This window comes from Physcomitrium patens, chromosome 6, assembly GCF_059467195.1.
Source record: "Physcomitrium patens ecotype Gransden chromosome 6, ASM5946719v1, whole genome shotgun sequence".
In the NCBI taxonomy this organism is placed as follows: domain Eukaryota; kingdom Viridiplantae; phylum Streptophyta; class Bryopsida; order Funariales; family Funariaceae; genus Physcomitrium; species Physcomitrium patens.
Genome location: NC_143415.1, coordinates 8,027,683 through 8,054,351, shown reverse-complemented (window position 1 = coordinate 8,054,351; position 26,669 = coordinate 8,027,683). Strand labels below are relative to the sequence as shown.

Genomic DNA, 26,669 nt, shown 5'->3' with positions numbered 1-26,669 from the left:
TAATAAGAAGAAGAAGAAGAAGAAACAAGTTTGTAGCTGTATTTAAATCGGGGTCGGTGTTTTTGTTTGTAAAGAATTTGCAGTCAATCTGCCTCCTCAAGTTATTAACTCTATATCAATTTGAAGGTCTCATAAAAGTTGAATCACAAGGCCCTACACCAAGTTGTAAAATCTCAACACTGTCAACACAACTGACTAAAATATATTAAAGCATTGATGCTATGAGAATGAGAGATCTAGGCGACTGTCCAGATGTCCATTTCAAAAGGGAACCATTTGAGAGAACCAGTTTGAATTAATATTGTATACAGTGTATTTGTAAGCAGTTCCTGTCTACTGCCAAAGTGGTGAGGAGTGCTGAACTACCTAAAAGAAACCATTTAGTCGTCGTAAGTACAAAAACTTGGTAGAAAAAAACTTTTTCAGCTACATGACGACCCAATAAATGGTTTTCTCTGCCAGGTTTGATTTGATTTCTACCGTTCTCATCTCCAGAAATGCTTGTACGGTTATATTATACATCGTCCTTCCAATTCCATGCAGGCTGTAGCAGCGACCAACACAATTCTATAATTCTGCTCCAATACTTGGGGTCCAATTCTGAAGCTTCAACCTTAGTACGATAAGGGTCACTCAGTACACTTGAAATCAAGCTCTCACGTCATTTTTAAAAGGGTGTGTATACACTCAGAAGCATTCGAAAAAAATGCCATATGTCACTTTTAAGAGATATAGCCCAGTACAGATTACAGCGAAACTGGTATATTCTTTGGTATTTTGAATTGTCTCAGCTTCCTCCTTTCCTATACCTTGACGTACCTAGTTCCTCTCTTCTTGCTTCTCGGCCTTCAAATCAATCGCCGCGCTGGACGAGAGGAGAGCAAATAAAAAACACATCCCATAAGCACAAGTTAGTTTAAGCAAATTCAAGACTTTCTTGTAAGCATCTTTGAATATCCACAAAGAAGTAGCATGATAATGTATTATTGTTCAGAAATTAATAAAACTAACACACAAAACCAACAAAAAACACTTGAACATTACCTCGATTCACAAGAAGTTACCAAGACGTATGGTCATGACTAACAATGACATGTTTAGAGAGATTGACACTGATATTAAGTGATGGTCAGGGCAAATACTCACCTGTTGATACAATAACGTTTGCCAGTAGGCCTCGGCCCATCGTCGAAGACATGACCCAGATGAGCATCGCACACAGCACACACAACCTCAGTGCGGGGCATGAAGGGTATCGACCAATCCATGTGTGACTTCACATTGTCACCTATGGTGTCATAGTAAGATGGCCATCCGGTACCACTGTCGAACTTGGTCTTTGAGCTGCAAAAACATTCAACGCCACTTCGGTAAAACAATGTAGGGCCAGATTAAGCTATCAACTACTCGTGCATTTCAAATCGTTCAAGAACATTGAATAAGGAAAGGAGGAAGTTGGAATGCTACGATGAGTAGAATGAGCCCCCACCTGAACAATGGTGTCTTACAACAAACGCATAGGTATGTTCCTGCTGTTTTGGTGTTCCAGTACTCTCTGCACCATCAACACTAATTATGTTACAGCAGGTTGTACGAACAAATCGAAGCACGAAATCATCCGTGATCCTAGCCCATCAAACTCTGAAAAATTGAGATCATTTAACCAATGGCATGCATTTATCATGGTGTGAAATGACGAGTACCCAGTGAAAGGTCTTTCGGTGCCTTTCTTGCGTGCGACGTAGAATTGCTGTTGAGACAGACGCTTCTTCCATTCCTCATCACTGAATGTTTTATAGTCAGTCTGCTCACTGACATCTGCATCATTCCTCAAAAATCAGCCATACAGTCCTCACAAGTGGAACAAAACTCTAGGCATCAAATCTACTGTACATAGATGGCCATGGCAGATATCTGAGGAAACGATTACTACGAGAAAAATTATCGAGCTTTTGGATACAATCCCGAGTTCATATTGAGAGGAAATTCGCACTAAGCCATGTAAACATTTCACCTCAACAGGCACGCACAAAGCTCCGAGTGGCCTTTCTAAACCTTTAAAATACACGCAAACGACATTCACGCGACCGTTTTCTTTTTTCTTTTTTCTTTTTTCCCCTTTCCTTTCCTTTACTTGTCTTTTCATTTCCAGTCATAGATCGCAGCAAAACGGTGTGTTCAATTGCAAACCAGAATTTTGAATTGCCCAGTTCTTCAATCCCTAGTAGAGGACTTTCAACCCTCGCAGCGTGAGCTAAGGAACACTATACGAAGAATTTGCTAGAGCCATGTCTAACGGCAATGCAACACCATCTACTACTCATCCACCAGAGCAGAAAAGGAGCTCTAATTGTCCACATACCTCCTGAAGCTTTCGGAACTGCTGCAGGTCGCACATCCGACCGCGCGGACATACCCGCTCCCATCTTCTGCACCTGAGCTCCCAAAAACACGCTTCTCCCTGGCCCTGCTGACTCTCTCTTCGCGCCCTCTCCAACAAAGCTCTGCAATCCAGCCCCGACGACACTGCTCCTACACACCAACACACTCTCGGCAACCATTTTCTACCTCAGCCACAGCACCGCTTCCCACCTCTCTCTATCCTCCAACACTCACCTTCGCGCGAAACCCACCTCCAAAACCCAACAACAATCAACGAGCTCCGACGAAATGCACCACCGACGGGGCGAATTGCAGAGAAATTGCCACAAGCACAACTCCCACTTCCACACGACAATTGGTCGTTTCCAGAAAGTTCAGGAAGGATCTAAGAGATTGACACCACGACGGTAGTGTGTAATCCAGACCTGGCAATGGATCGATGGCTGGCTGGCTGGCTGGCTTGTTGTGGTGGTGGTGGAGGTGACAACGATCAATTCACGAAGCCTTGCTTGCATGGCCACAACTTTTGGGCTTGCACTTGGATGACCGCTTTCCAGCTTTCCCCGAGCTTCTGCAAAGCTTCGTGCACCATCTCGAGAAAGAAAAACAGCGAGAGCATGAAAGAAAGAATGAAAGAAATCAACGCCTATTCTCTCTCACACTCACTCCATGCCGACTATGGTCCTCTCCCGTCCTCCTGCTTCACCTCGTCGTCCCTTCGCCATAGCCACAATTTCACAGCATGCGAGCCAGAAGCACCCGCGGAGCCAGAAAAACTTGCACGGCCTCGTATTCTTCTATTCTTCTCAGTATTAGTTGTTTTATAGAAATGTAATTTTTTATTATTATTGTTTATGTATTCAAATATAGGATGTAAATATGTTATATGTCAGATTGTTATAATTCTTGTGCATTTTAATTAATAAAAACAAGAGATCGATTCAAAATTAACTAATATCAATGTGTTTAAAGTAGGTTAATGTATTTAAAACAATTGATTATGAATTTTTGATTTAGATGAATGTTACCAAATCTTGTAGGTACAATTTGAATGTTTTGTCTAATCGTTTCTTAAAGAAAAACGTGCTAGATTCTCTGGAAAGTGCTAATTTATTATTTTGTTAGAAAAGAATCTAAATTAATCAATTAATTAACTAAGTAAAATAAATAAAATGAGATTTATTTTAAAATACCTATTAGTTTTCGATGTTTCATAAGACTTATACTGTTAGGTTAATAATATATAAAATTGTAACCAAATACATTTCAATCAATAAATACTATAAATTTATAAATAAAAACATAGCATTCTTAATTTATATTTTATATATAATGATAATGTAAAATTTGATTATTTTTGTGTTTTTGTGAAGAAGATTATATTTTCATGTAATTCTTTGATATGTTAATATTTTGTGTGTATGTATATATATATATATATATATATGGCTTAAAAATTCATTTATAATTGAATAGTTAATCTTAGGTTGTAAAGGAATGCCAAATATATTATTAAATAAGCTGTACATTGCATAAATCACTATCCATAGTAAGATTTCATGTTAGATTTTTTAGATGCTACTTATAATATAGAAGATTTTGAAATTAAGAACACACATCAATGTAGTTCTATTTTTCTTAGAGTTGGTATATATTATTCAAGAGTTATTAATTTCACTAGTGAGAAAGAAATAAATATCAAATTAATAGGTTTTGTGCCTTAGAAGTTTGCAATACCATGTGTAAGGTGTGGAAGTAAAGCTACATACATATGACGGTATTAAAAAAAGTTTTTTTTTTTTTTTTTTTTTTTTTTTTTTCCTATTTAAAAAGAATAGGACATTATAGACTATGTTTTTTTTAACATGGTCATTTCTACATCTTTATTTCAACTCTATAGATGTTGTAATGTTCATTATGGAAGAAATCTTCAATCATAAAAATCAAATTTTGAGTACTTAATGCATTTTTAATTCTCCTTTTACAAATTGGTGCTGCAAATACTAATAAAAGAGCTTGGATATAGTATGTCATTGCAAAACATGATTTATTGTAAAAATCAATCATTCATATATGTAACTAGCAATTTATAATTCTAAAGTTATTTTAAAAATTAATAATATAAAATATTACTATATTCAAAAGAAAAAAATGCTAATAAAATTATACTAAATAATTCTTTAATAAAAGAATTTAAAATTTAACTTTATTAAAAAATCAGCCTTTATGAATAATTTTATTACTATTAATAAATTTAAGGATATTCAGTTTATATTAAATATTAAAAAAATCCAATAATATACTTGATATAATAAATATATTGATACTACTAAATATAGACATGTAGATAAAATAGTTGCAATTGCTTCTATCTTCTTGCTTATTTAGAGAGATATAAGGTTACTATCAACTACTTTAATGTCCATGTTTTATTATTTTTAATATTATTCTTGTTATTTGACTTCTATTTCTTAGAATCATATATTCTAATTGATTGTACTATTAAGTGTAATATAGATTATATTAAATGTTAGAGCTTGCTATAGCAAAATCCTCTCAAATATTGCAATAGTGATGTCAAAACACTTGAAAATGAAATGTGTTTATTTTCATGATGAACAATTGTGCTAAGTCATGTTTTCTTGACTCAAATAAGATGTTTGCTTTAAAGTTGCTCTCTTTCCAATCCCTTTCCTCTTCTTCTTGTAGTACCTTATAACATTCACACACACAAATTTCAATTCTATAAATCTATATTGTGGATTATTTTGTTTTTCTAAATTTCATCTTTTATGCATCAAGTTAGGATATGTGGGATTATCTTATTGGTTGTCTTAGACACACACTTTTGATTTATCTTTGTTTCATTTAGAAAGGCAAGCTCAAAGTACCCTCAATCCATCTTACATAGGTCTTTTGCTGCAGTGGCGGATAGACTACTCTCCAATTGCTATCTCTTTCCATCTTTATTTAACTTGTTTCCTTGCCTTGCCAAACCTCTCTTTTGGACTTTATGATAAATGTTGGCTTGACATTAGAATTTCTTCACAACTCCAAAGGAAATAAGCATACACTCCTTCTCTTTAGAATAAATCATACAAGGTACTCAAATGTAACTTTGGTACTACAACAAGAGTGTCACAACAAGAGTGTCACTTCAAATTTTGACTTCAAAATAAAAATTGGAAATGTTTTGAAGTATTAAGTTGAATTCTTTGTGATAAGATCAATAGTTCTTTGGGATGTTATTACTACTGCAATTAACTAAAGATACTTTATTGGCACTACTTTTTACTTTATCAAAACTTCATATCTCTTATATTCCTCATTATGGCATTTTTTGGAAGTACACCAAAATTTCTATGCCTGGTAAAATCATCAAGAACTTACAATGATAATGTTTCTTACTTCATTGAAACTTTATACCTCCGATATCTTTTATTTTAGTATTTTTTAAAAGTAAAGTAATGGTTTTATCTTCCACCCAAATGCCTTGTCTATTTGGACATAGATTTTGTCTTTTTTTTAGTATCACTTAAGTTAAAGACTAAGAAACAAAAGTAAAATCCTTCTTTGATATTTATTTCAAATTTTCAAATTTTAGAATAAGAGTTGGAGATTAAGGTAAAAATTGTAAGTGAGAGTGTTGTTATAGGCAATGTTCTAATATCAAACTTAGGTGATAGTAAGGGCTATTAATATGTTTGTGTTATTGTTTATTACTTGTGATATAGTTTTGAAATGAAGTTTATTTGCTTAGATTTGTCACCTTTTTCATGTTTTGGCTTCTAAGATAAGTCAATGTATTGAAGAGTTTTGGAGTTGTGTCAATTCCTTGATCAGATAACTATTTACAAAAAGTATTCATTGTTTTTTATCATAAGTTTTAAAATAATTTATTTTTAGTCAAAGGGATCTATAAATAAATAAAGTTTAAAAACTATACTAATTTTTAATAATATTTTTATTTATTTAAAAAATAGCCAAAAATTACAATAAAAAATATATTAATAAGAAGAACATAGAATTTTTAAACTGTGGTATTTTGAAAATAGCTCAACATTGTTGCAGAAGACATCTGAAACTATTAAGGGACATTGCATATAATGTATCATCTTCACCTGAATGAAAAAAATTAAATTCCATTTTTAAAAATAAACAAAAAAATCAAGAAATATATGTATAATATATATATATATATATATATACACACACATACACACAATTTTGAAGCTTATTGATGTACATTGCCAACATGTTGTATTAAAAAGAAGTTTTACAGGTATATTTTAGATTACATTTAGCAATACATATTTCCATTAGAGAATAAATAAAAAAATAAAAAATAAAAGCTATTTTTTTAAGAAAAGAGAAAAGTATGTTTTCCAAAAATAAAAATATAATGGTATGAACATCTATATGATTATCATCTTCCTATAATTGATACAAGAGAACTAAAAACGTTCATATAAGTGTTTGCAAAACACATATCCATGGTGTAAGAGTGTGGATTTAAATCATTTATAAATACTAACAACTTGTGCACCAATTCAAGCTGGAGTTACTTCGAACCAATTAATTTGCAAAGCCCCATAACAATTTAAATGTACATTATATATATATATATATATATATATATATATATATATTTTTATGGCATTTACCAATTTATTAACCAAAATTACAAAAATTAAGTTATTATATTACAATATTTTTTTATAAATTATACATTACAATATTTGTTGTAATATTATAAAGTACAAATATTAGTTATAATTTTATAGAGTACAAATATTAGTTGATGTTGGAAGCTAGAATAAACAAATAAACAGACGGTCCTCGATTCGAGGGTGCCGACGTGGAGGAGTAGGTGGCTGCTTACGTGGTTCACCCATAAAATTGGCGGGAGAAGATTGGATGAGCTAGACATGGATGAATGAGACTGTTGCTGAGGGCTGGTGGACGAGAAACAGACATGGTGTGATCCACGGTGGTAGGGTACCGAACCTCGGGATTGGGGCCGTCTCTGCAAAAGCCAACGGAGTGAGTGAAGGGCGGAGTGTATCCTCGCGAATTGCAGCGATGGCGAAGTTTGTGCTTGTTCTCAATTCGGGGAGTTCCTCGCTCAAGTGAGTATTTCGGCATAATCGGCCATTGTTTTTCTTTGCTTTGCTTAAGATTTAGTTTGATCATATTGCGCTGGATTTGGTGCGAATTCGATTACGTTTAGTGCGTCCTGCTGTTTGGCGTGGGGTTAAGGCCTGGCGACTGTTTTTTCAAACCATCCTTGTCGAAGGTGTTCGATTATTTTCGAAGAATTATTCTATATTTAGATACCCTTTAATTGCACATCGAGGCGATGTTCATGCAAGCTTTGATGCTCTAATCGTCGTAGTTCCTGAAATTAAAGATATCCGTGACTGTGCTATTTTGAAGAAGTTTGATAAAGTATGTATTGACTCTGCTTGAAGGGTCGATTTAAGTAATGCTCCTGTTCGACGAAGCATGCTGAATTTGAGAGTTCTAGGATTTTAAATTTTCGCCAGTACTATCGCATATATGGTGTTGTCTTAGTTGTGGTCGGGACCACATCATCGTCTGTCGTGCTTAAAGTGGATAATGATGCAGCTTTCTTGTGAAGCAAGGTTTAGTCAATAAATCTATCTTGGAGGTTTCAACCTAATGTTTTGAAGTGCAGTGCCATGTTTCCTCTCCTTCGCTATATTCTGAAGATAGAGCAATCGTGACATGCTTACAAGCTGCTTACATAATCCCAGGGAAGTATCCTTCGCAAGGGAGAAGTATAAGCCTCGCGATTCTAATAATTTGGAAAATTTTCGGATTTTTGTGGATCTGATAAAATTGTTAAAAATTCTCATTTGGTACTATGTTGACGATGGCATTTGCATTTAGATACATTTTATTCACTTGATGTATTATTGGTACGGGAACATGTCCAAAGTGGTGAGCAACTTTTTCTTCTGCTTGCCAATCTTCAATTGTAGGATTATAAAAACTTACGGTATTGTTTTCCGAAATAGATGTTTGTATGTGTCTCTGTTTAATTTTTTTATTTTTAAAGCTCATGTAAGTTACAGGATCTCAATCATTCTTTTCCACCTCGTTTCCGGGGCCTTTCACCTCTTCATCTGAACTTTTCCTTTGAAGAAAAGTCTTTTTAATTTGTTATGTGATAAATAGTTACTTAAGATGCTCGTCAACATTTGTAGGTATGCCCTCTACGATCTCGCAAAAGCAGCCACATGCATTTCTGTAGGTATCGTCGGTGGCATTGGCACCGAAAGAAGCTTTATCTCTCACAAGAATGTTCAAACGTCTCAGGATGTGACACTACAAGTAAGCAGGCTCTCCACTTTGTATATTTCAATTCTTTCAGCTTTATATAAGTTGTTTCGTGGTAACAACGGCCACTTTTAGGGTTTTTACATTAATTTTTTTTACTTAAATTGATTGAAAACTGCCAGGCTTTAGTTGATCACGTATACAAGAAGAGTTCACGAGTATCTTACTTTCTGTTTGTGCTGCAGTTACTCGGAAGCCTTCTAATAATTGTCCCGAATGGTACGATGTGCAGGGTCTAGATATCGGACACCACAAACAAGGCCTTCAAAAGGTGCTGGACCTTCTTCGCTTAGGAGAGGGTAGTTCTCATAATGTCATGGCTGTTGGCCACCGGGTAGTGCACGGAGGAGAGGCTTTAACACGGCCTACACTTGTCACTGAAAGTGTGAAACAAGCCATCGAAAAAGCTGCCCCGCTTGCTCCTCTTCATAATCCTCCTAACCTTGAGGTATGCGTGCAAATTCTCACTTAATTATTTCAGAATCTTAACAGCAGGTGATTGCTTTGAAGTTCACTCATTTGGGTTTCTCTAGGTTATCAAATGGCTTTACTTTCAGTGGCATATCTACAAGACCAAAAGTTTTATGTCTCCTTTTTCTTTTTTTTGTAATCCCTTACCATGGGGTTTGAATCTCGATTGTGAACTCGTTGTTCATGCAGGGAATTCTAGTTTCAGAAGAGATATTTGAATGCCCTCAGGTAGCTGTCTTCGACACAGCTTTCCACTCAACAATGCCACCTGCCGCTTACCATTATGCTATTCCATACAATCTTTATGAAGAGCTAGGCATTCGGAGGTATGGATTCCATGGAACAAGCTATCAATATCTTCTTGGACAAGTCTCTAACATCCTTGGGAAGTCTCAAGCAGATGTGAATATGATTGCTCTGCATCTTGGAGCAGGAGCAAGTATGGCTGCAATCAGGAATGGCAAGTGCATTGATACATCAATGGGTGTCACTCCATTGCAGGGGTTGGTTATGGCGACACGATCAGGTGACATTGATCCAGCTATTATTCAGATATTAGCATCTGAAAAGGGCATGGATGTCGATGAGGTTACCAACATGTTGAACAAGAAGAGTGGATTGTTCGGTTTATGCGGGGAGAAAGACCTGAGGTCTGTGTGGGATGCTGCTGAAGCTGGAAATGCAAGGCACAAATTAGCTCTTGAAGTTTACGTGCATCGCATTCGCTCATACCTAGGATCTTATTTTTTCCAGCTGGAAGGACAGGTTGATGCCTTGGTATTCAGTGCAGGAGTAGGGGAGGCATCAGGCAGGACTCGTGCTCTTATCTGTGAAGGCTTAGAGAAGTTCGGTATCGAAATCGACTCCAGTCAAAATGGGGAAGGGAAATTAAAAGAGGCCAAGGCAATACATAAGAAGGGTTCAAAAGTGCAGATCCTGGTTATACCTACAAACGAGGAGCTCTCTATCGCTCAGCAAACACTGCAAGTTGTGGAGGCACAGCAACAGCACATGAAACGTTGAGGTGGATTGATCGGATCTATTGTGTTTTGTTCAGAAGTTGTGTAGAAATATGGTATTCCGGATCCCTTCTGAATGCCACTGAACACCGATTTCTTATCAGATCTAGTGACATGCTGGAGAATATACTTGGAACTGCTTCACGTGGTATTCTAGCAGCATCCTAGGATTAGGAAACACTGGGTCGTGATTCTGAGTTGATAAGTTTTCTAATTCCTCTTGTAAATAAACAATCTATCTCCTCAGATCTTCGACGGTCTAGATAGCCAACAAAGGCTGCAAATTGGTATCTTCGGTCTTCAAGTGCCTCCCTTTCACCTACAGGCGAAGTGGTTTGTTCACCACATGTGGTGGAGCATTTTGAATCCCCTCCAACCCTTTCAAAGATTACAACATTCTGTAGCTTAGTGCTGCAGAGACCCGTAAGCTACTAAGCTTTTAGTCCAATGCTTTTCTATTCCAATGGTATTTTAGCATATTTCGGCCAAATATATTCTGGGACATCAGAACATTGAAATGGATTGAGATAAAGATCATACTAAATTGCATACGATCCAATTTTTTCCTAGCAGATTGGACCTCCATATATGTTTTTCTTTGATTTTTTATTTTTTTTCAAATACTTAGGATTGAAAAGCATCTCATGTGCGTGACATACCTTTGATACCCATGACATGTCTCCAATAGATAGATAGAGGGTATATTTTTTTTATAAATATCATTAATTTATATCTTGTTTTCTTAGAATAAGAAGTGTATGTCTACACATAAGGGAGTTTATGTCTAAAGACACTTTCAAGAATGCAATCTCAAAGCTATTTCTTGGATTTATTAATACTACAAGAAGCATGTCCTTTTTTTAATATTATAGGTGTGATTTTTATTTATATGTCCTTAAATAATGACTTGGTCAATTTAGGAGATTTCTTCTTTTAAAGGTTTCAATTTATATTTGCATTCATGCAACCTTAAACCACTTTTGTACAAACCTTTATAAGCAAACTTTTAAGTATCCATGTACATTGAGTAGTTTCGAATCAACAAGGAATAATACATGTTCAGATGAAATTTGAGGTATATATGATCAACAAATCCAAGTAATAGATATGTGCTTAAAAAGAATTTATTTGATACGTATAATTTAAATATTACTTTGACAGTTTATAAATAAGCAAAATGTTTTAGAGTAGAAGACATAAAAATCTTGGTTTTTTCAGTGGTTTAAGTTTAATAACATACATTTATACAACTTAAATATAAAAATATTTAAGAAAAATTTGATAATACATCATTAAATATTATATAACTGATTCCTATTTTTTAAGTTAATAATTTCAAAAGATAAAAAATATATGAAAATTACTTTATAAGTATTAGCTCTTTCGTTAAATTTATTTTTCATGTTTTTATAGTTAAATGTATAAATATTTTATTAATACTCACATAAAATTATATGTTAATAACATTACTGTTTAATATGGTTTCATCTATTTTGTGTTTTGAAATCAATCATAAAACCGCAAAAAAAATTAAATAAAATTTATGATAATTTTATAAAATTTAAATTAAAAAAAATAAAGCTAACAATGTATTGCATTAATGAAATTAAAAAGTAATTCATAATGTGACAAAACTTGTGACAGTAAAATTGAAGCTAAAAAAATCATAGACAATTTCAAGATGTTTTGGGTGGGAAAAAAAAAACAAACAAAAAAAAAAAAAAACAAAACAAAAAACAAAAACAAAAATCTTTATATTATATTATACAAAATCAAACAACTTTTTTTTTGCATGAGTATTTATTTAATATTTTAATATTTTAATATATTTTAATTTAATATTAATTGAATATAATTAAAGAATACTTTATTGTGATTTTAAAATAAAATATAAAATATAAAAATAAAATAATATATCCTATATCCTTCTAATTTATTTATTTATTTATTTCTTTCTTTCTTTAAGCAATTAAATTTATTTTTTTATATATTTTTATTAGAATAATTTTTACTATCAATAAACTAACAATAAATATATTTGAATGGTTAAAAAGTTGTATGTATGTATATGTATATATATATATATATATATGGTTCAAGCTACAAGCACATTCCAAATTGCTATACACATGCCCATCATGTCTATATACACACCTAAGGCCTTTGATTGATTGCTCTAGACTCCCTCTTCCTTGTCCCAACATAAGTTGAGGACCTCTCCATCCTATTCTTTGTCTTAACAATGGAACTACGAAGTTGGAGAAGAAATCCAAGACTTGCACAAAGACAAAGAAGAGGAAGAGTAGGAGATTGGGTCCCCCATCAAGCCATGGGTGTGTGTTTAAACATAATGGGTGTGCATGTAGCAATTTTAGATGTGCTTGTAGCTTGAGCATATCTAACTATCTAAGTTTGTTTGTTTTCTTAAAACATTATTTTAAAGAATTCTTTGTTGTTGTCACCAAAGCATTACTATGGCAGAACTACAAGAAATAATATTTTAATTAACTACTCTAAATTTGTTTAATTTTCATATTGTATAATGTACATATGTGTGTGTTTGTGTATGTATAATTAATTAATATATTTTATATATTTGTCTGATTTGATACCAAAAAATGTGTCCTTTTATTTCTATAGTCTTTCTAACTAGTATATAATTATCTAAAAATATATTTTTATAATATTTACTAATTATATATATATATGTATGTTTCTATATATAAAGATATCAAGTATTTAGAAGAAATATAAAAATGGCTATAAATATTTATAAACATAAAAATTAATTTTTACTAATGTTTGTTTAAAAATAAAATCTATTTGTAAAAAAGTAGTAATATATATATTTTTTCATTTATATTCCTTTACTTATCTATGTTGATTGAGTCATATATTTACCTATCCTTTTTGGGTAATAATGACAACAAAGTTTTAAAATATATAATTTTCAAACTACTTTTTTTAAGTATTTTATTTTTTATTAAGTCATATTTTAAGTAGTACTGATTTTTACAATATAAAGACACATGTAAATACTTAAATATCTAGGAATTACAATTTTCAATATTCTTATATATAGAAACCATCTTGTACTAGACAAAAAATAGTTTGTAAGGGTAAAGGTGGTAAAATCAAATAAGATAAGAATGTTATAAAATGAAACATATTTAATTAACAAAACATAATCAGAAGTTTGTTGATGAAAAGCCAAAAATTAAATCTTAGTGATACAAAATACATCACTTTAAAATATCAACAAATATACAGTTATAAATCAATTCACAAATCTTTTTTATTGTGGAATTTTCACATATTTTTTTTCTTATTATTCAAAAAGTCATTATTCAACAAAAGTTCAAAATTACAAAAACAAAACAAGGAGAAACTTTATTGAAAATGTTAAAGGGAATATTTGTATAGATTTAGAACAAAATCAATTGAAAGAAAAAGAATACGAGACTGGCGTAATCAACTAATGAATGCAGAGGACAAACCCCTTTGTGTCAAAGAAATATTTAATAAATAAAGTAAATAAAAGACTGATGTGATCAATGTGGAATGACCATTATCCCTGGTGTTTCTTTTTTATTTCAACATAATAATGATCCTATTTCATTTACAATCAAGATTTTGATGAATGTGTACATCACATCACTTTTTAGCCTAAAAATTATAACTTCAGGCAAAACGTTCCAATTCATAGTGTTCTTTCTTTTCTTCTTATGAAGAATTAACAAACTTTTTCCAAGGATGAATATTGCAGAAGCTGACACAATGGCTTGACACCCAGTTTGGTTAATACGAGATGCGGAGAGCTGCACCAAGCCTTGTTTCTACTAAAAAAAAAAGATCAAACTGACAAACAAACACCTGAATTAACTCCAGAAAATTGGATTTTAGTGGTGAAACTGTCGCCCTGCAAGTTGAGATTATAGTTGATAGAACAGTCTACCACAAGCTTCTGACCCTGCAGACTACTTTGAACGTCTGTCTGTTACAGAAGTATAATAAAAGCATGACGGTACAAAGGAGATTCAAATCCATTTTGTCAGTGACTAAACCAGAAACGGCGCTTTGCTATCTTTGGAGGTCACTTGTGTAACCTCAAGTGTAGCTGTGGAGCTCTTTGTAGGTAACAACCCCAATTCAAGGGCTGTGATTGAGTGTGCAGGAAGTAGGATTTGCATGTTCGGTGCTGCGTTCTCGGCTTGGCTCACTTGGGGCACCACCTTTTCACCAGAAAGACGAGCTCTGATGTTAGTGAAGAAAGCAATCAATCAACAGGTTTATTCATCAATATGGAGGCGTAAAAGAGTTCTTTTCTTCTTTTTCTTTCTTCTTCTGGTGTTTCGGCAATATGGAAAAGGCAGATGGAATGTTTCCAGCGTGTCTAAAAAAACTGAGAAGGATGATGCAAGACTGTCGCCCTGTGGCACTCGGTGGAAGATGAGAGACTGAGGTTGTGAGAATTGAACCTTTTTTGGATTTGTGAACGAGTTCTCGTCCATCACTGCTCCTGATGTCATGACCGTGATATGCGAATCCGCAGCCACGACGTTATTGGCTGATATCCCAGACACGGCAATGCTCAGGTTCAAAGCACTGCTTCCGAAGTTCACGGCCTGTATTTTGCAGGTATCGCCAGCTTAGTGCTCGCCTCATGACACGCTTAATTAAACCACAAGAATAGTATACATGCATCTACTCAAAGCAAGGTATTGGCTACCTTGACAATCATATACTCCATTCCAGTAGAGGCATTGTATGTGCGGACAGCCGATGTTGCAAGATTTGCAAGGGCCGAGGCTGAGTCAGCCTCCATGGTGGAGGATATGAGGTAGGCGCCGTTGGATTTCTTGAAAAATTGTTGAACCCAGTAGCTGGGTGTCCCATACTGTTGCCAGGAGTTGAAGACAATTGCATCGGGGTTCCATCTGGTCACCACACAGACCAGCTAGTTTTCTCAGCTTACATTCCTCTTCATTTCAATTCATACGTGTTCCACGAGGGATATGATGACCTTCACCTTCTGTATTGGAATTGCCTACCTGAGATTGCTAGATCATGGTCACTAACGCACTCCGAAGCTGGAAGAAATCAATTCGTAAAGCATGGAAATAGGTTTTGAGAACCACACCTTCTGTCGTTGTCATTAACAAAGAGGGGTGCGTAGCTTGCCATATGCACCACATCACTGCAGCCCCCGCTCAAAATATCATGTGCCAATCAGTCTACCTCCAGTGCACGACTTGACTGCCCGGAAATAGAATATCACTCATATAGAATCTAGTGCCATAATTTATTTTGCATGTCTATCGCTTCAGCGTACAATAGCTTTGAGTAAAAATAGAAACTAGAAATCGGATCGGAGCAAATTACTTGATAACAAACAACATTCTCATGCTACTTAGAAAGACGTTGCTTGAAGAGGCAATCTCAAAATGAATGTTGGGAGTTAGTGAAGAGAGTTCGAACCTGTTGAGCTCTAAGCCAATAAGAAATGCGCCTTCGGCTAACGAAGCCAGCAGACTGCCTTTTCCGGAGTCAGATCCCGTTACTGCATACTCGCTTACAAATGCCTATCAAGATACATGAAGACAACAGAATGCGTTATGTTTTGTCGAATCTCGTTTTCATTGATTTGGTGGCCGTCAAACAAGTTTTTAGTAATACAACACTCAAAATCACAATGACTTGTTCTATCTAAATCCACACTAATTCTGATGTTAGAAAATTTAACAAGCAAAATTTTACTTACCTTAGGTCCGCTCCTAGAAGTCTTATCAAACTGGTGACGCATTGAAAAAAGGTTGTTGGCATTTGTGTAGATCTAGTAATTGTATAGATAACGATGAAGCCCATCAGAGGTATGCATAATTCAGCATATTAGGATGAATCACAGTGATGGTTACCCTCAATTCATTCAATGAACAGAGGTAGATATCTGAAAAGAAAAAAGTCTCAAATTTTTCTAAGGGCTTACATGGTAGTCATATAAATCGGCTGGATGGTCGAGCGCCGCACCCGAGCCATCGCAATTAGAAATCACCTGTATATCTGGGTACAGAAGCTTGATAGCTTTGTAGAATTCCATGTAGTTTTCTGTGTGACCAGAGCGAGAAACAGATGTTTAGAAGTTACTTCTTTTCGAAAGTCACTGAGTAACGAAAAAGAATGACAGTAAAATTTCTTACCTTTGTAATACGGCTTATAACAGTCTTCATTACCAATTGCCACATGATGGAGAGGGAAAGGATCGGGGTGTCCCATTGAGGCTCGCATTGCACCATATTTTGAGGAAACAGGCCCTCTTGCAAATTCAATTCCTTCCAGTACATCCTGATCAAAGTAGACAACACTTTAATGCAAACCTGCATATTCTTTTGATGCTGTTTAAGTCAAGTCATCGAAGAGCAGTCTCGAGGGTGACATTGATGAAGCGATTTGTCGCTATAAAAAGCAATGCAGCTGAAGTACTCAAACAACTTATTCTTTTCTGTGCAACACTGATATGATATACATTCTAGCGGTGCCGAGATGAATTATGTACCTGAACCCATGGTCCAATAACATCAGTTGAGACCGATTGTTCGTGGCTGATACCTGCAAATGCCGCACCATGTGAATAAGAAGGTATCAGAAACATGTTCATGTAGAATGAAAGAAGTTCGATAATGATAGTTTCACCGTACATGTATTGTATCATCAATCATTACGTTTTGAGCATGCCGAATTGTAATATGAACATCACAAACAAACGGAGAAATTGCCACATACCGTTGTTAAAGACCCATATCGGTGCTGCTCCCAAATCCTCGGCCAGCTGCAAATCGGACAATCCCACCGAAGACAATTCACAGACGGAAAGGAAACCCACAAGTTCTATTCGATAGACTTTGGGTGCATTAAAACTTTTTACACAGACTTCAAATCCTACGATAATTCTAAGAAATTGTCATCACTCATCTCCTGCTGTCAATGGTTTACTACAGCAGACCTGGAGGCCCTCGAAGTAGCCAAAGCCATCATCAGACCAGTAGTACCACACGTCTCCGTAATGTCCCGGACGATTTTCATAAGGACCCACCGAATCCCGCCAACGGAATGCGTTTACCAACCGTGCACCCTCAACATAGCAACCACCTGCACAATGAGAGAAGAGTTAATGTTCACTGATAAGCACTAACCACATTTCCCAGACTGAGACCAATTTTTTGGTGACTTACCAGGGAAACGAAGGAACCCGGGTTTCAAGTCGGAGATCATTGTGGCAAGCTCCTTCCGAAATCCATGTCCCTGCACACCCAATCAAGAATATTTCAAGGAGTCAGGAAACAGATGGATTTGATATATTGGTTTTTTAAATCATCTGGCTCGTCATTAGTGGAGAAAAGGATAGTACAACTCAAAGTTTGGATGTGACGAGCCCTTTTCTCGCCTTGAAAGTATCTGTGGGCATGCCAGAAACTTGGTCCACCCAGAAAACGCTTCTTGTGCCACTCGTTAAAGACAACCGAGCGTTGTGGTCCGTAGACGTAGCCATTAAAACAACCGAGTATTTCCTCCATTCTCCAGCATTCAGACTGAATTATAGAAGTTCGACGTGATAAAAATCAGTGAAAAAGCTATCACACGGATGGATCAGCACAAAATGTCGGAGCATAGCTAGTCAATTGGCGCAAGTTGTGCCTTGAGAATAATCCCGAGTTGGACCCGGATTTCCAGGTCTCTTTGATCCACACACACACGGAAACATACAACAAACATATATGATATCTTTGATATGTCAGAAAAAAAGGAAAAGAAAAAGAAAAAAGTAATCAACAATGTAGTTGTTCACCTGACATGCTCTTGTGCCAAAACGGTTCCGTTTGCAGATGTGAAGGCCACAGAAAGATTGAAAGAACTTGTCGTCTTCAACCAGTACTCAACTCGGTATTTGGAGCCAGACAATATATTCTGCACACCTCAAAGCACCAACTGAGCTGAACACTTGAAAGGTTTAAAAAACGCGCATAACATCAACCATTTGTATCATGCTTTCTAGACTAGAATTCGAAGACAAGTGAGAATCACTGTAAAATCTAACCATGCCCCAGAATCCAGGGTTAGCAACCCCAACGCCTCCCTTGGGACACTGCAGGCTAGCGTCGTTGTTGTCACAGAGGACTTCAATTTTGAGTGCCACTGGATTTCGGGCGTGTGGTGACGAGCATTCGGTTCCAATCGTGATTTGTGCTGCGGTGCCAATCTTGTACCAGGGTTCGATGATTGATGGTACATTCAAACCTCCCGCCTCGAAACCTGAGGATGTGACTAGAGCAGTCATTCAGGGTTTTGATTGTGTATTAAATCAACAGAAACTCAAGCCGTACCTATGGAAAGAGGGTATTAATATTGATTATAAGACAGATGAGACCTCGATTCTGAACAAGCTCTGCCCAAAGGCCACCATCTCCCGCATGATTGATCTCCTGTAAAGCAAATGTAAATATTCAACGAGGCTTATTAGCCCTAAATACAAGCATGATATGTGAGCCTCATCAATTGAATTTATGCATGAGGTAATTCAATTTCAGAAATGATTTCAGGAAAAAAATGTTTTGAGAACTGATTTGGAGGTGTGATCATCGAATGTTCGTCGTACTTCAAAGAATAGTCCAAAAAGAGTAGATGGAATCTGTCTGCCAGGATTTGTTGCATTCACTTTGAGCGTCACGGTGGATTGAGCAAGTGCAGGCACCACTAGGTGAGTCGTAAACGCCACCACCAAGATGCATAGCAAGCTGTTCGCCATGAACTCCACAAAAGAGATCATACTCAACAAAACGCTAAAACCATGAAACTAGGATAGAAACCAACAATAAAAAGCTCATCACAACTCGTATACGCTGTAAACCTTACGAACGCTGGAGGTTCAAATTACGTAAACTCTAAACGACACACAACGAGCTTACAACTGATTGTAACATTTGGATGATTTACCGAGACATGGCTGTAACTGTGTGAAGCGCATGCCGATCTCCTGCACTCATGGTCAATGGATTTGAAAAAATTGCACAGGGATAAGCTCGTTGCAACAGGTTGAGGCAGGCTGTGATTTAAGATGGAGGTCAGTACTTCTTCAAAGCATCTTCATATCCCACTTCACTTCTTACCTCATTAATAAGAGTTAGAATTGAGCAAGAAAGAGAGGTCATTAATGAGTTGATTCATAGCCAATTGAGCCTGCCTACATCAGACAACTTTCAGTTTCCACAGCAGCCAAAGTTCAACAATAAAGTGCACGAGAAAAGAGATTGAAAACCGCAGGAGTGAGAGGCAATGCAGGACTCTTATAATATCTGTTCACGATTCATGTCGTAATCAGCATTCAGATGAGGACAAGGGTACTGAAGTTGCTCGGCTTAAAGATTAAGCCACTGATTTGGTTTGTGTTTCTGATCAGAAAACTGTGGTGCATCAGAAGAAAATCCGATACCGGGTCCGACACTCTTCTTCGAACTGAATGAGGTAACAAACTTTTGGAAGAGCTTAACCAGAAGGACAATATTCCTTTCAGCAATTTGAGGACGGTACTGAGATCGTGGGAAAATTATCTACTGGAATGTGCACCAAGTCACAACCATGCAACTCAAGAATGACCAGAGTAGTAAGGCTGAAGGAAATTCAAGATTAAAAATTCGAGAAATCTTGGGGTTGAAGTCTGCGATCTTTTCTTCGACGACAGCCAGATCAGATTTCAAAAACTGATCCAAGTGTTTACAATGTGCGGTTCTGCCATGTCCCTGTCACAAGGACACAAATCAATCAACAAAAATCTCATCACAAAGTATCTGAATGCTTTTGAGTGACGGTAGTTGGAAAGACTTGATTGCAAACTGGCAGAAAACATTAACAAATTCTACATTTGTGTACGTTTGCAAGCACGCGCAGAAAGCTAAAGAAACTGACAAGAAAGCTGACCATCAGATGCAGCCATTGCATTACACAGGTGATCCTGCTGCCTAATCCTGACCAATTACTGTCGCGGAGGTGCATAATTTTGTCTGATTTTAAGTCGATAAAAAGGAAGTAAGCGATTGAATGCAGATCGAAGAAGTCATTTCCTTCTAAATGTATAATATCAAGTTGGGTCGAGAGCAATCAATTCGCTATCTCATGATTGTTGGAGTTGGGTCGGTGTCCAAATCCGAGACAAGGCACACTGCCAGCTTGAGAAATCTGGCTAGGCGAAAACTATGTGTGAGGCATAAGACTCCCACTCTCGCTATCCCTTTCTATTTTACCTTTTTTTTTTCATAGAGTATGAGAAGTTTCACATTGTTTTCTGAAGCATGGTTTACGTGACCGGCAATGAACAATATAGGTGACGAGCTACATTGCATGAAAAGTAAGTCAAACATGCCCTGAAGGGCAATCTGTGGGTCCAGAAAATGCTGTTCATGATTTTTATGCGGAAAATATATATATATATATATACAGCATTGTGTCACACAGATGCAGAGGTGACATGCTTGTCCTAACATGGATAAAATTAATAAAAATAAAAAATAAAAATAAAAACGCCCCATTTCCATAACTCTTCTCAATCGGAGCACAACTCTCACTATCGGAAACACAGCTCTAGCATGGGCAAGAGCTTCCTTACAATTTCAGAGCATGTGAGAATGTTTGCGTGTCAGCACAAAGCGTAAGAGCTTCATGCTTTAGACGGGGAGGACTGACACTGACTGATGATTCCTAACACAGAATCATGTTCGTTTGGTACTTTGGATACACTCCCCTTGGACACGCAGAACCATTTTGCCGGGTTTCAAAAATATCATGTTAAAAAAGAAGAAGGAACAGGCTCTATCTGGTCATTCTTCAACTAGATGCAACTAGAAACAAACTGTCCGAGGTACACGTGATTTAGTCATCAGGTTTTTAGAGCACACGGCCCTGGTGTGCCCACATGTTCCGTGCAAATCAACTAGTGAAAACTGTGACGCAAGCAACTTCCATCAGACTGCAGCTTGAAGCAAAGATCCATGATGGAGCAGTAGAAGGAAGGCTGTCAGGCTGTAAGACTTTGAAATGAAGCTGGTGAGGCTGGCTGGCAGTCGCAACACGTATTGATCAAGTACTTTCTTCTTCATTTTGCTGCAGCTTACTGCTTCTGTGTTTGTGTGCCGAACACCCTAATTAGGAGTATATATTGTAATGGCTACAACCCTTGCATAACCATGACGAGCTAATGGACCCAACATGGGAGACACCTGAAAACCGCACTAGGATCTATCTACATATGGAGCCTCTGATCTATCTATGAGAAATGGACAAGCATGTTTTGAAATGAATGTATAAACCCTAGAATTTTTCACTGTGAGACGCAACCTTGGTGCAGATTTGACCATTAATGATCTTCGAAGCAGAGTAAGAGGCCATTTCTGCATCGTTGTCCAATCAACCTTCACCTCATTTTACGCAACGATAACCAAACTGAACTCCAGTTCATCTGCAATGGCCTCAGTATACCCTTCAGGCCTGCTCATATTGGATATGCACAGTTTGTGTGGAAGACTGTAAGACTGAGTTAACAGCCAGTTGAATATTAGAAAGCTTCCAAAGAACAGCAAAACCTTCTGCTTAACACTCTTGATTGCTTGGAGACGCCAACAGGCGTTAACTGTGGATCCGAATGACAACCTTTGAAATAGTTGCTGTTAGACTCCAAACGTCCCGTGGTTTAGAAGGGTCTCCTCTCCGACAGCAGAAGGCAGAGTAAAGATCATGCATGGATTGAGTCTCGTTACATTTGGGATAAGAACACGAACGTACAAGTGGACGGTATACACTAGACATGAAGCATTACAAGAGGCGAAGCTTGGATTGTACTATGAAGCGATGTGGAAACACAAGCAGTCGGACGAAACCAACGCCACGAAATCTTCACCCAGCGAGAACTTTGGCAAATTTAAACAAGGTACAAGTCACTCAGTGGTTAGAAATTGCATCATATACAATGCCAGTGTTAGATTCAAAAGTAACCCTAAGCAAAGAACTGCCAGATGAATCGTCAGGCCAACCATTTTTAACGATTCATTTAATCCAATTCAGGGGAGATTCACAAGCTAAGTGGTATTGTTCAGGGAAGTCAGCAGAAAAGAAAGAGGGTGAGGAATCAAACAACTGGTCGTTTGAAAGGAGTTAGATCAACTAGTTTCAGGACAGGAAAGAACAAAAGGAGGAAACAAAAACCCAGCATCAGTCCACGATGTGAAGAACGACGGTGTCGGTCTGTTACTTCTTCCTCGTTCGAAAGTAATTCAAGCAACTCCTGCAGAAAATCACGCAGAAGTTCACGAAAAGAGAGAGATGATGAAAGTTGCGAACCGAGCTGCTCGATGTCGGGATCTTTTCAGGATTCAATACCAGGCAGCAAGCATGTCTCTCCAGACGCTTCTCAGTAAGATTCTTATGCCATGCACCATTTGTCGCATTTCTGTATCATCGAAATAAACGTATTTCATGTAAATCGCTGCAGAGCAAACATATAACACGATGGGCGTGTAAAGGAAAGAACCATCAAGGACAAACAGGAAAAAATATCCAGCACCGTGGCATGGACAGGAGAAAGTTACAAATAAAGCACATTTGCAGAAGCGAAGGCACTTTCACAGCCATTGATACAAGATCTTGTCTGAGAATCTATTTTCCACCGCAAAAGTGTGCAACTCAAACATCCACGCTTCATTTTCACATTAAACCTTTAACAGAGAATCACAGCGTCATGGATTCAACGCTAAATTCTGTTGTTTTGAATGAAAACGCCAGGTTGAATCCCGCATTTGACCAGTGGGAGTTGAACATGACCCATGCTTATCACGAGGGCCTTGAAGCAACAGGATTTGAGCCTCCAGGCGCTCCCCCAGTCTTAGTAAAACCTCAAGAGAAACCTCGGGATAATCGCCACTGCCTGTGAAAACTGTGGTGAAGTATTTAAAGTAAACGATGGAGTCATTTGATCTCAACGGTCACATATTGGAAAGGATGCCAATTTTTAACTGCGTTCAGCGATGAACGGGGAGAACTGGCAGAATAAAATCAGCAGAGCTACATGCTCGAAAAGCACCAATTCAAGATTGTTCCTAAACTGGGAAACACCAAAAGATGACTGGAATCACAAACTTGACGCAGTAAAACTCAAGGTACTGACTGAGTAAAAGCACTAGGGTACTGGTTAATTATGGAAAGTACAGGATCTTAGATGGTTCCACCTATACAAAACACCCCGCTTCCCTGATCTTGGGCAATACGAATGGTCTAAAAATAAAAAATAAGCACAATATGTCATGATTTCACGTGTGCCACACTCTGTTTGAGTGGCAGAGCATGCCTAGTTTGCGTCGCCAGGCTCGAGCGCAGTTCTCCAACGGTTGAAGGTCTAACCATCAATGTCAACACATCTTCGTAACAGAAGCATTTCTAAAAACCTTCTCACTTGTTGGGCCATATTGCTAGAGCATTGGTGTGTGCAATGCAAGCATTAGAATATGCAACTGCAATACATTCAATTCACTGCATGATATTTCACTACGCAGGAAACAAGGGACCAAAGGATTCCAAGCAGCACAAAACCCACTAAAATTAAACTCGAGCAACAAACGCGTGATGCACTTTATAAGGAAGCAATGAACAGTTTGTCAAAAGCTTCCAAATGATAGCGCCTGGGGATTTGACTGAAAAAACAATAGTTAGAAAACCAATAAAGAGCTGAGCTTTCTCCAGATAAGGGGCCGCCTAATTAATGTATGCGGTTGGAAGTCCACACATGTACAGCAAACGTACTCCAAAACAACACAATCCAACCCTGGTCAATATCACCTTTGCAAAAAGCCCTTGAGCAATGAACAGATTCGCAACTAAGGAAACAAGCGAAGTCCTGCGCACGTCTCTGCGGGCTCTTTTGGATCGTTAATCAGCTAAATGTTGTCCAGATCTATACATATTGATGAGCCAAGGTCGGAGAATTTGAAATAACAGCGATCGAAGCCTGGGAAGGCGAACAACCAGGCATCTCACGCGAACTCATCACAAAAAGGTCCTATGATTCCAGATGAAGATCAGTGGGATACTGTCCTTCGCAAATCCAAACACCTCTGCATCTTAAGGTACAAAACAGTCGTTGTAAGTAAATCTACGATAGTAAACTCACATTTGTGCCTGAGCCAAAGCATCTTACCGTCGAAAGAATTGACACCGGATCTGACAGACAGCTCCAAAGCATCTAGACAACCCACCATGAGGAAAGCATCCGTTACATCATGACCATATTATGAAGCTCATGGCTGCACCAGACGCAGAACTACAAGCTGGAGAACTACACTGCACTAAGATGTCCAATCTAAACGGCATTCACTGGGGTCAATACACGATCTTCGTAACCGCTAAACTCATGTTGGTTGGAAGATCAGCCACATGCAAGGAAGCAGACACTTGCTTCCAGTCACCGGTTATTAGTGTAAGAAAACTTCGCAAAATCAAAATTCCACGCATCTGCAAGTATAACCACTCGTCGAAAAAAGGACGACATTGCACTGAGACTAACGCAGCAGTTTGTATAAAGAAAACCGGGTCTCGTGTCTCACTTAAAGCAAGTACTAGCAACCAATGCTCATGTCGAACGATAGCAATAGGCATTATCAGTAGCTCAGCTCGCAAACTAGACACCTCAGTGGACATTCACCAAAAATACCCCATACACGGATTTGCAAGGCCCAACATGTTCACTAACCTAAAACAAAAACAAGTTGTGTAAGGCAAGCGATTTGGCTACAACAGACAAAATTAAGCAGAGCCAGCAATCGACTTATGCAGCAACTTTCTTTGCAGTGACCGCGTTGCAAATAACACCAAACTCAGCACCCTTCAGTGAAGCTCCTCCGACAAGGAATCCATCAATGTCCTCTTGTGTGGCAAGCTCGGCGCTGTTGGCACCGTTCACTGAGCCACCATAGATGATGCGGGTCTTTGAAGACACATCATCAGAAACTTTCTCCTTCAACCACTGACGGATGGCAGCGTGCACCTCTTGAGCTTGCTGAGGGCTGGCCACCTTGCCAGTTCCAATAGCCCAGACGGGCTCGTACGCTACCACAATGTTCGACCAGTCCGATCCAACAGCATCAGCGTAAGCTTGCAACTGCTCGAACACAACATCGGTGGTGCGATTCGCTTCACGATCCTCAAGCTTCTCCCCCACACAGGCGATCACACCTAGGCCTTGGGACAATGCATACGCGCTCTTCTTCCCAATCATGGCATCGGTCTCGCCGATCACATGTCTTCGCTCAGAATGCCCTTGAATCACCCATTTCACGCCAGCATCAGCCAACTGCTCCGCACTAATCTCCCCCGTGAACGCTCCACCCTTTCCAACCCACGAGTTCTGAGCCGCGACCTCAATCCTATTGGACAACGATCCCAGCACCTGGCTTATGTACAGATATGGTGGCGACACGACAACTTCCACACCCTCCTCGAGCATGACACTGTTGAGCTCATCCACAAGCTTCTTAATGCTCTCAGTCGTGCCATTGCACTTCCAGTTGCCCCCGACGAAGAACTTTCCAGTTCCAGCCATGGAGACGACTCCCCTGCTCCCTGTACCCGCACTCTGCACACATCGCAAACACATCACCAAACGCCCCCGACAAAATCCTTACTCTATTTCTCTATCTCGCTCTCACAATCCCTTCACCAACCTCGCAAAACCCAAAGACATAACACAACCCTGCCTTAACCCATCAATTCCACCACACCCTTACCTGCAACCGTTGAGACAAGACTGCCCCGAACGATGACTCGTTGGCGACATCAGCACGGCGCAGTCCAGCGAATTGGGGGCGCGCGAGCGACGAAGAGGGTTTGGCAGCAGCAGCAGCGAGAGACGACGGCGAAGCCCCCGCAACGGAGTGCGCAGCCCTGCACGCAGCCAATGCCATTGCTCCCGAACACAAGCACTCGCGCGCAACGAAGCTCTCGAAATCGCTACGACTCGGAGTGCTCCAGTTCCTGCGTTGCAACGAGATGGATGGGCTCGCTGCACTCGGTGCTGCTGCTGCTGCCGCCGCCGATCCGCGATTAAGCTCTAAAGGAATCGAGCAGAGCCGATGAGCATTCGATGGCTGCAAGTCCCCCCCTTCCTCCTCTCCCGTGTCGCTCCCTCCGTCGACCCTCTTCGGGCGTTCCGCGCCCCCGTTCCCGTGACCCGGTCTTCGGTGCCCGTCCTCGGGGTTCGCGTCATTTCGCTCCGTCTCTAGATGGAGAACACGTGTCTTCTGGACTAATGTTGACCGTCGATGTTTCAATTTATTTTTTCCAAAACGATATTAAAGAAGGACTATTGGATGTGTTTCGACAAGCCTAGATTCCACTCTCTCCATT

At 38.1% G+C, this 26,669-nt stretch overlaps 5 protein-coding genes across 7 annotated transcripts; 2 read left to right on the top strand and 3 right to left on the bottom strand.

Moving 5' to 3' along the window:
• Positions 1-255: 255 nt before the first annotated feature.
• Positions 256-3,160, bottom strand: LOC112283983 (peptide methionine sulfoxide reductase B1, chloroplastic). Of its 2 annotated transcripts, XM_073534801.2 has the most exons (6): positions 2,808-3,160; positions 2,363-2,526; positions 1,704-1,818; positions 1,490-1,555; positions 1,147-1,344; positions 256-865 (listed from the first exon to the last, which is right to left on the bottom strand). In XM_073534801.2, the coding sequence occupies exons 2-6, from the start codon at positions 2,424-2,426 to the stop codon at positions 820-822; spliced, it is 489 nt and encodes a 162-aa protein (XP_073390902.1). In that variant the 5' UTR covers positions 2,427-2,526; positions 2,808-3,160; the 3' UTR covers positions 256-819. The 2 variants fall into 2 exon arrangements, with proteins under 2 accessions (XP_073390902.1, XP_024379185.1); XM_024523417.3 differs by lacking the exon at positions 2,808-3,160 and having other exon boundaries at positions 2,363-2,661.
• A 4,291-nt stretch (positions 3,161-7,451) lies between these two features.
• LOC112283851 (uncharacterized) lies at positions 7,452-10,789 on the top strand. Its single transcript, XM_024523109.3, has 4 exons — positions 7,452-7,511; positions 8,613-8,739; positions 8,978-9,193; positions 9,406-10,789. Exons 1-4 carry the CDS (start codon positions 7,465-7,467, stop codon positions 10,237-10,239), a joined length of 1,224 nt encoding a protein of 407 aa, XP_024378877.1. The 5' UTR covers positions 7,452-7,464; the 3' UTR covers positions 10,240-10,789.
• A 3,343-nt stretch (positions 10,790-14,132) lies between these two features.
• LOC112283120 (alpha-L-arabinofuranosidase 1) lies at positions 14,133-19,632 on the bottom strand. Of its 2 annotated transcripts, XM_024521469.2 has the most exons (19): positions 19,397-19,538; positions 19,224-19,263; positions 18,886-19,024; positions 18,658-18,712; positions 18,328-18,542; positions 18,079-18,197; positions 17,677-17,821; positions 17,465-17,534; positions 17,236-17,381; positions 17,016-17,061; positions 16,789-16,841; positions 16,433-16,577; positions 16,222-16,340; positions 15,997-16,068; positions 15,714-15,817; positions 15,376-15,432; positions 14,965-15,172; positions 14,714-14,860; positions 14,133-14,467 (listed from the first exon to the last, which is right to left on the bottom strand). In XM_024521469.2, exons 2-19 carry the CDS (start codon positions 19,229-19,231, stop codon positions 14,294-14,296), a joined length of 2,022 nt encoding a protein of 673 aa, XP_024377237.1. In that variant the 5' UTR covers positions 19,232-19,263; positions 19,397-19,538; the 3' UTR covers positions 14,133-14,293. The 2 variants fall into 2 exon arrangements, with proteins under 2 accessions (XP_024377237.1, XP_024377236.1); XM_024521468.3 differs by having other exon boundaries at positions 19,224-19,632.
• Positions 19,633-22,127: 2,495 nt separating this feature from the next.
• On the top strand, positions 22,128-23,178 carry LOC141045484 (uncharacterized). The gene is made up of 3 exons (XM_090251565.1): positions 22,128-22,206; positions 22,450-22,689; positions 23,058-23,178. The coding sequence occupies exons 1-3, from the start codon at positions 22,128-22,130 to the stop codon at positions 23,060-23,062; spliced, it is 324 nt and encodes a 107-aa protein (XP_090107691.1). The 3' UTR covers positions 23,063-23,178.
• Positions 23,179-24,798: 1,620 nt separating this feature from the next.
• On the bottom strand, positions 24,799-26,385 carry LOC112283121 (triosephosphate isomerase, cytosolic). The gene is made up of 2 exons (XM_024521470.3): positions 26,051-26,385; positions 24,799-25,899 (listed from the first exon to the last, which is right to left on the bottom strand). Exons 1-2 carry the CDS (start codon positions 26,225-26,227, stop codon positions 25,093-25,095), a joined length of 984 nt encoding a protein of 327 aa, XP_024377238.1. The 5' UTR covers positions 26,228-26,385; the 3' UTR covers positions 24,799-25,092.
• Between the last annotated feature and the right edge of the window lie 284 nt (positions 26,386-26,669).

What these genes read in the sequence shown, in the direction of transcription:
- LOC141045484 (XM_090251565.1), top strand. Translation starts at nt 22,128, where the DNA reads ATGTGGAAACACAAGCAGTCGGACGAAACCAACGCCACGAAATCTTCA. An exon ending in CTTTGGCAAATTTAAACAAG is followed by an intron (nt 22,207 to 22,449) that starts GTACAAGTCACT and finishes AACTAGTTTCAG; the next exon opens with GACAGGAAAGAACAAAAGGA.
- LOC112283121 (XM_024521470.3), bottom strand. Translation starts at nt 26,227, where the DNA reads ATGGCATTGGCTGCGTGCAGGGCTGCGCACTCCGTTGCGGGGGCTTCG. An exon ending in TCTTGTCTCAACGGTTGCAG is followed by an intron (nt 25,900 to 26,050) that starts GTAAGGGTGTGG and finishes CGATGTGTGCAG; the next exon opens with AGTGCGGGTACAGGGAGCAG.
- LOC112283851 (XM_024523109.3), top strand. Translation starts at nt 7,465, where the DNA reads ATGGCGAAGTTTGTGCTTGTTCTCAATTCGGGGAGTTCCTCGCTCAA. An exon ending in TCGGGGAGTTCCTCGCTCAA is followed by an intron (nt 7,512 to 8,612) that starts GTGAGTATTTCG and finishes CAACATTTGTAG; the next exon opens with GTATGCCCTCTACGATCTCG. An exon ending in ATAATCCTCCTAACCTTGAG is followed by an intron (nt 9,194 to 9,405) that starts GTATGCGTGCAA and finishes TTGTTCATGCAG; the next exon opens with GGAATTCTAGTTTCAGAAGA.
- LOC112283983 (XM_024523417.3), bottom strand. Translation starts at nt 2,561, where the DNA reads ATGGTTGCCGAGAGTGTGTTGGTGTGTAGGAGCAGTGTCGTCGGGGCT. An exon ending in AGTTCCGAAAGCTTCAGGAG is followed by an intron (nt 1,819 to 2,362) that starts GTATGTGGACAA and finishes GGAATGATGCAG; the next exon opens with ATGTCAGTGAGCAGACTGAC. An exon ending in AAACGTTATTGTATCAACAG is followed by an intron (nt 866 to 1,146) that starts GTGAGTATTTGC and finishes CCTCTCGTCCAG; the next exon opens with CGCGGCGATTGATTTGAAGG.
- LOC112283120 (XM_024521468.3), bottom strand. Translation starts at nt 19,273, where the DNA reads ATGAGTGCAGGAGATCGGCATGCGCTTCACACAGTTACAGCCATGTCT. An exon ending in TTGGCACAAGAGCATGTCAG is followed by an intron (nt 17,822 to 18,078) that starts GTGAACAACTAC and finishes TCTATAATTCAG; the next exon opens with TCTGAATGCTGGAGAATGGA. An exon ending in TTATTGGACCATGGGTTCAG is followed by an intron (nt 16,578 to 16,788) that starts GTACATAATTCA and finishes TACTTTGATCAG; the next exon opens with GATGTACTGGAAGGAATTGA.